At 43.2% G+C, this 8,233-nt stretch overlaps 1 protein-coding gene across 1 annotated transcript; it reads right to left on the bottom strand.

Annotated features, from left to right (window-relative positions):
• Positions 1 to 1,094: 1,094 nt before the first annotated feature.
• Positions 1,095 to 4,930, bottom strand: LOC116893184 (ubiquitin carboxyl-terminal hydrolase 17-like protein A). The gene is given in 3 exon segments (XM_032895087.1): positions 1,095 to 2,113; positions 2,116 to 2,577; positions 4,663 to 4,930. Coding segments are annotated over 3 exon segments (1,749 nt in total).
• Positions 4,931 to 8,233: the final 3,303 nt, after the last annotated feature.

Here is an 8,233-nt window from a genome sequence, read left to right on the forward strand (position 1 = left end):
TAGTCATTCATCCCCAGAGAGGTTGACAGCTATAGGTTGAGAACACCACACTAGAGGTTCTGTAACCAGTAATCAAGTGGTGGTATTAAGCCATTTTCATGGCATTGATTATCAACTCTGTATATCGTTCAGAGTGGTGCTTTCTATATGATGAAGCAACATTTTAATCCCAATAGCAGAATTTGTGATATTCCAGCTTCCTATTAGGCTTAAGAAGAACTTGGGGCCCGTGTAATCAAAAGGTACACCGAGGCTAGTGAGGTCTTTGGCATAGACACTTTTGCTGTCACAGTCTCTGCAATTCCCACCCCCGACTTTACCATTAGTCTTTGATGAACAACTGATGCCACAGGTGCCGATTGTCCACCTTTCTCCTTCAGTCTCACACCCAGAACCTTCAAACAGGTCTAGGAACCAGGATTGCAGTGGAGCCAATGACCTCAGATCACAGACAGGGTAGGTGGCAACTCCCTGGGGGAAAGGAATCCTTTAAAAACTTGAGTGAGTGATGATTACTCTCTACATTTCTGAGATGAATGTTATTATGAGGGTCAGTATACTCTTCCATGTGAATACCATACTGATTTATATTCATGGCGAAAAATAAATAAATAAGAAAACAGAGTGTGGAGTAACAGAATTTATTTGGTCAAAGAACTGCAAATCACATACAAGGAATAAGAACATCTCTACACTTTGTCCTTCACATTTCCCAGAATGGGGTTATAAAAGTCAGTCTGCCCAGCAACTTCTTGGCAGAGGGGAAAATCCGAACATCAAGAGTGCCAGGGTAGGGATTTAGTCTCTTCCATCCTCAGATTCCATGAGTTGCAGAAGAGGGTAGGTAGGCAGTGTTTCCCCAGGTTTCCAGCTTCTTGTATTCAACCTGTCCCTGTACCCTGGGCATTGTTTTCCACATCCAGAGTATCCTTCTCAGAGTCAGCGAAGGCAGGCAAGGGCAGAGGAATAGTGGATTCCACCTGAGGGGTAAGGCATGTTCCTGTCTGGGACATGGGTTCAAATTTCTTGTTCCAGAGGTCTCCCTCAGGTTGACAGTGTGCCCACAGGACCCAGGTTGACTGAGTAACTGAGCACTAGCAAACAAGCAGAGGCCTCTGCCCTTGCTTGATCTTGTTCTTCTTCTTCTTAGATCTTTGTCTCCCTCCCTGACCACAGAGCTGCCCAGTGTTCATGGAGCCCTGAGTGGTGAGGAGTCTGTCAGCATTGTGCCCTGGTTGATTGTCCTTGTCTGGAGCATCCCTGCCCCAGTTTGCTGTATATCTGGGCTGATGAATCACAGTTCCATTGGCTGACAAATTGACTTTGGTACTCTTGAGGTTCTGCCCAGCTTTCTGGTGGTTCTGTTCCTGATGCACTTTCCCCTCCCCTGAGGAGGTTTCTTTGGTGGCTGTATTCTTCCTGTTTTCTCGGGGCATTTGTACAGCTTCTGTGCAAGAGTTTCTCTTGTGCTTTTTCTTCCGGGTTTTCTTCTGCTGGGATTCAGGGTGAAGAACCCCATGTACTCTGCCCACAGACACATCAGCATTGACCTTTTCAAGGTCAGTCTGCTGGACATAGAAGAGCATATAGGCAGGCTCACTCAGGACAGAAGACACATCGCACCTGGTGACCTTAGAATCATCCATCTTATACCACTTCCCATGGCTGGCTTTGACATAACAGAAGTAATGTCCACAGGAACAAGTCTCCCCATCATGGACCAGGACGGCATAGAGAGCATAAGGCAAGGGTCCTGCAGTTGGCTGTGACAGGTATGGCTGCAGGTCAAGGTACTCTGGGTAGCTTACTACCCTGTTCAACTTGTCACCCCCGAAATCGTAGGAGCGGTTTAACACTAGCAGGAGAACCTTTGAGGCACTCTGAACCTTCGTGGTCTTAGAAGCTGGCACCTTCCCTCTACACCCACCACAGTAGTAGGCGTTGTCCCCCTGCAACTCTTCTACCTTCACTAAGTCCTCCAAGGCTTGCTTCACACTCTGAGCAGAGCAGATATCCAGGAAGAGGTTCAGAAGGATCAGAGAATCTAAGGTGCCCTGGCAGTGGTGACACTTGATCTGAGATCTCATCTGGCCTCCAAATATGTCATAGATCAGGAGCTGTCCTTGAGGAGGTTTCTGATTGCTTGCACCCTCAGAAGGCAGGATTCATGCATAGTATTCAAGGTGAACATGAGAAACTCATGGGCATCTTCCTGCCTGTGCTTGTGGAAGGTAGAGGTCAATATCTCGGAGGGTTTCATGACACCTCCTGAGTGGGAGTGGAGGAGACTCTGGGTCACATGAGCTTCCATAGCACACATCTTACAGCCTTCTGGGTAACAACACCTCTGAGAATGCTCCTGGGACAGCATGTAGTCGGCAAGAGGTGGTGTGTGTGTCAAGCACTGCAGGACTGCATTCAGGTAGCAGCTGTTGCCTATGTTCTGGAGCCCAGACCCTGGTCTTTGGAGCCTCTGCAAACTCAGACTGGGCTTCCCCTTGGCAGACAGCTCCTCTAGCACCTGGGCTTCATCCTGATGGAGCTCTGGGGTAGCAGGTGGTGACATGGCTGGATCTTCTACAGGACAAGAACACAAAATGACTTTAGGGCCAGCAGCTTTGGTGGAGGACATGTCAGTGGTCAAATCTTTTAACTTCAGACTCCATTTTAGAAAACCTAACCTTAGTTTGAACTCACGAAAAGCAACAAGACAGTACCTAGCACTAATATCCATGTTACCCCCTCAAAAAAAAAATGAAAAGAAAAGAAAAAAACAAAACAATACAAAACAAAACAATACAATACAAAACAAAAAAAGCCAAAAAACTCTAAACCTAAATCCAGTCTCTAGGTTACAAGCCCAACAAGTTAGCTACACCAGGTTATTACCCCAACAGATCTGCACCCCCAGGTTAAAAGCCCAGTCCCTCCCCAACGACCACTCATGCAGAGGGCAGCAGACATTAAGTATGTGATATGACTCTCAGCACACACCAGTATGTTAAAAGGTCATAAAAATTTTCCAACTAGATGCTTGCATACTCACCCTCACCCCGCTGCTTGCTGCTTACTGTAAACCCTGCCCCTGAGTGATATTCTGGGCTCATCATCACCAAAACCTTCCTACTCACAGTGGTTCCCTAGCTAGCTGGAATAAAAGGCCACACTCTGAGTGCATCTGATCAGTTCCTATATGGTTTGCAGAGAGGCCGGCAATTTTCTCACACTAAATGTTCAAGCTGTGAATGCCAGATTTCACCTTATACCAGTGAGAATGGCTAAGATCAAAAACTCAAGGAGACAGCAAAATGCTGGCGAGGATGCGGAGAAAGAGGAACACACCTCCACTGTTGGTTGGATTGCAGACTGGTACACCCATTCTGGAAATCAGTCTGGATGTTCCTCAGAAAATTGGACATTGAAGTACCTGAGGACCCAGCTATACCTCTCTTGGGCATATACCCCCAAAGATGCCCCAACATATAACAAAGACACGTACTCCACTATGTTCATAGCAGCCTTTTTTGTAATAGCCAGAATCTGTAAAGAACACAGAAGCCCTTCAACAGAGGAATGGATACAGAAAATGTGGTACATCTACACAATGGAATATTACTCAGCTATCAAAAACAATGACTTTATGAAATTCATAGGCAAATGGATGGAACTGGAAAATATCATCCTGAGTGAGGTAACCCAATCACAGAAAAACACAGATGTTATGCATTCATTGATAAGTGGTTATTAGCATCAATGCTTGAATTACCCTAGATGCACAGAACACATGAAACTCAAGAATGATGGTCAAAATGCGAATGCTTCACTCCTTCTTTAAACGGGGAACAAAAATACCCTTGGCAGGGAATAGGGAGGCAAACTTTAGAACAGAGGCAGAAGGAACACCCATTCAGAGCCTGCCCCACATGTGGCCCATTCATATACAGCCACGAAACTAGATAAGATGGATGAAGCAAAGAAGTGCATGCTGACAGGAACCGGATATAGCTCTCTCCTAAGAGACACAGCCAGAATACAGCAAATACATAGGCGAATGGCAGCAGCAAACCACTGATCTGAGAACGGGATCCCCATTGAAGGAATCAGAGAAAGGATTGGAAGAGCTTGAAGGGGCTCGAGACCCCATATGAACAACAATGCCAACCAACCAGAGCTTCCAGGGACTAAGCCAGTACCCAAAGACTGTACATGGACTGACCCTGGGCTCCAACCTCATAAGTAGCAATGAATAGCCTAGTAAGAGCACCAGTGGAAAAGGAAGCCCTTGGTCTTCCCTAGGCTGAACCACCAATTAATGTGATTGTTGGGGGAAGGTGGTAATGGGGGGAGCATTGAGGAGGGGAAGCTCATATAGAAGTGGAGGTGGAGGGTTTAGGGGGATGTTGACCTGGAAGCCAGGAAGGGGAATAACAATCGAAATGTAAATAAGAAATACTTATGTTAATAAAGACAAAAAAAAGTGCAGAGAAGTCCCCATGTCTCCAGAAGTTTGTCCCAGCAACTTAAATACATCCTTATGCATGTCTAGGGCATCAGGAGAAGACAAGGATAGACTGGCTACAGGACAAGAAAATAAAGGTACTTTAGGGCCAACAGCTTTGGTGGTGGACACACAAGATGTAAAGACCTTACAGTGAGACTTACCTTCTGTGAAAGTGGGAGCAGTCACCATGTTTCTATGATCCTCTTAAAATAACCTGCTGGAGTCTGCTAAGTGAGCAGAAGGAAGTCTTTCCCTCCAGAAAATCCCTGTAAGTGAGGACCAATCCCAAATGCTCAGCGTTTTATAGTTTAGTCCTGTGGCCACGCCCACAAACCTTCCCAGAACTGCGAATCCCAGACAAGCCCCGCCCAAGTTGGGTGTGGATTCTGCTGCAAAGAAGCTCTGAAATCTGATCTCTTTGGACTCCATTTTCCTGCATTCAGCTCCGTTTTCTTATTTGTATTAAGCTTGGGTTTTACTTGGAATAAAGTTACAAAGCCATGTCAAATAGAGGAAATGATGACTAGGCCTGCCATACAAGAGTTTGCTTCACCTTGATAAACACACAGAATCAGTGTAAACAACCTAGGCCTAGTTTTGTTTATTTGGGTTTTTTTTGTTTGTTTGTGTATTGGTTTTGTTTTGTTTTCTTGGTTGAAGTTGGACCTGCAATGAGATCATTTCTCTGGTAGCAGATACATTTTTCAGTCAAGGTCATATGGTCAATGATGTCATCAATGCCACTAAGGAAACTGCTGATCCTTAGTGGGGTTGGGGTGGGAATGAGGATGACCTTGAATCTACAGTCTGCTTCTTTAGTATATATCAGTACCCAAATGTACAAAGTATTTTGATGTAGGTGTTTTACCCACAGCTAACTCTCTAATTACTTATAATAACATTTTTGTAGTGCTATCTATCACCTCTAATGATACAACTCCAGTGGAGGTGATTCAATCACACACACACACACAAAGACACACACACACACACACACACACACACACACCATACTTATCAACCAAAAACTTTCTTAATTCTTGCTCTATCTCCTTCTGAAGCAGTGAAATCAGATTGCGTTTTTGCTATTTCTAAACAGAGTGAGCAAAATTCTCCTCAAAGTCTTATTATTTTAAGTAATATCCTTACTATTTTCTGGGTCAAGTTACTGCTTTAGCTTTATTCCAGTAAGTTCAAATTGATTTTCTGGGTTTTTAGTTACATGTCAATGATATTAGGCCTTGCGTATTCCCTCTAAACTCTTTACCACTGCCATGCACCCACATTCCCCTTCCATTCTTTCTTTCAGTCAGGAATTGTCAAAGTTGTCAGAGCGTTCTTAAAGGCAAAACATATACAGAATGCAGATTGCTTTATGTCTACTTTAATAATTCCTAATAATCTGGACATTGAATTTTAGAGGAATGTTCAAGTTACTAACATTGTTCCCTGTGCTAAATCATGGTTTTCAGACTATTATATTGGCATTATATTTTATTAATATTATCAGTCTAAGGTATTGATCATTGCTCACATAGCATTTCAGAAGATTTGGAAAAACTGAGTGTAGTGTGAAGCAAGTGCGAGATGAGTTCGAGAGTTCTGCTGTGTGTGGTTAGTTCTGCAGATACCACCTTCTAGCAATACGCACACCGTGAGAATGACACCAAGCCTGTAGTCTTCCTGTTATGGCCTCTGATGATGGATCTGGTTTAAACATAGCCACCCAAGGGCAATTACAGTGGGTGCCAATCTACCTACTTTACCTCTTCTACTTAGAGGCAACAAAGGGGTGTCTGCCTTGGTATACATTTGATTGCGTTGGGGGGAGATTATAGCCTTTAACCTACTTGGCTGTTGCAGGGAAACAAACCATAAACTTAACTGCTACTTTCCTCCTGATTGGTGATTTATTAGGAAGTGAAGTGCCATGAGCAGGCTTGAAGTATTGAGGTGCAGATTTGTTGGGGAATAATCTGGAGACTGGTGCTAGACTCAGGGGTATTTTTGGTTGGGGGTAGCCTCTCAGGGTTGTTTTGATTTGTATTTCCCTGATAACTAAGGATGGTGAGCATTTCCTTAGGTAGTTCTGAGCCATTTGATAATCCTCAGCTGAGGAATCTATGTTTGGCTCTGTACCTGATTTGTTTTTATCTTTATTGACATGAGTATTTCTTATTTACACTTTTATTGTTATTCTGCTTCCTGGTCCCAGTCAACATCCCCCTAAGCCTAAGCCCCCCTCCCCTTCTATATGGGTGTTTCCCTCCTCATCCTCCCCCCATTACCACCCTCCCCTCAACAATCACTTTCAGTCTTGGCAGGACCAAGGGCTTCCCCTTCCACTGGTGCTCTTACTAGGCTATTCATTGCTACCTCTGAGGTTGGAGCCCAGGGTCAGTCCATGTATAGTCTTTGTGAACCCCATTTTTAATAGGGTTATTTTTCTCCCTGCAGTTTAACTTCTTGATTCTTTGTATATTTTAGATATAAGCCCTCTGTCTGTTATAGGATGGGTAAATATCTTTTCCCAATCTGTTGCTTGCTTTTTTGTCCTAACAACAGTGTCATTTGCCTTACAGAAACTTTGCAGTTTTATGAGATCCCATTTGTCGAAGCTTGATCTAAGAGTATAAGTCATTGATGTTTTGTTCAGGAAATTTTCTCCAGTGCCCATGTGTTCAAGATGCTTCTCCACTTTTTCTTCTATTAGTTTGAGTGTATCTGGTTTGATGGGGAGGTCCTTGATCCACTTGGACTTAAGCTTTGTACAGGGTGATAAGCATGGATCAATCTGCATTCTTCTACATTTTGACCTCCAGTTGAACCAGTACCATTTGCTGAAAATGCTATCTTTTTTCCATTGGATGGTTTTGGCTCTTTTGTCAAAAATCAAGGGACCATAGGTGTGTGGGTTCATTTCTGGGTCTTCAATTCTATTCCACTGTTCTATCTATCTGTCTCTGTTCCAATACCATGCAGTTTTTATCACTATTGCTCTGTAATACTGCTTGAGGTCAGTGATAGTGATTCCCCCTGAAGTCCTTTTATGGTTGAGGATAGTTTTTGCTATCCTGGGGCTTTTGTTATTCCAGATGAATTTGCAAATTGTTCTGTCTAACTCTCTGAAGAATTGGATTGGTATTTTGATGGGGATTGCATTGAATCTGTAGATCACTTTTGGTAAAATGGCCATGTTTACTATGTTAATCCTGCCTATCCATGAGCATGGGAGATCTTTCTATCTTCTGAGGTCTTCTTCAATTTCTTTCTTCAGAGGCTTGAAGTTCTTATCAGACAGATCTTTTACTTGCTTGGTTAAAGTCACACCGATGCATTTTATATTATTTGGGACTATTATGAATGGTGTTGTTTCCCTAATTTCTTTCTCGGCTTGTTTCTGTATTGTGTAGAGGAAGGCTACCGATTTATTTGAGTTAATTTTATACCCAGCCAATTTGCTGAAGGTGTTTATCAGCTTTAGTAGTTCTCTGGTGGAACTTTTGGGATCGCTTAAATATACTATCATATCATCTACAAATAGTGATATTTTGACTTCTTCTTTTCCAATCTGTATTCCCTTGATCTCCTTTTGTTGTTTGATTGCTCTGGCTAGAAAATCAAGAACTGTATTGAATAAGTAGGAAGAGAATGGGCAGACTTGTTAGTCCCTGCCTTTAGAGGGATTGCTTCAAGTTTCTCTCCATTTAGTTTAATGTTAGCTACTGGTTT

This window comes from Rattus rattus, chromosome 2 (genome assembly GCF_011064425.1).
Source record: "Rattus rattus isolate New Zealand chromosome 2, Rrattus_CSIRO_v1, whole genome shotgun sequence".
Lineage (NCBI taxonomy): Eukaryota > Metazoa > Chordata > Mammalia > Rodentia > Muridae > Rattus > Rattus rattus.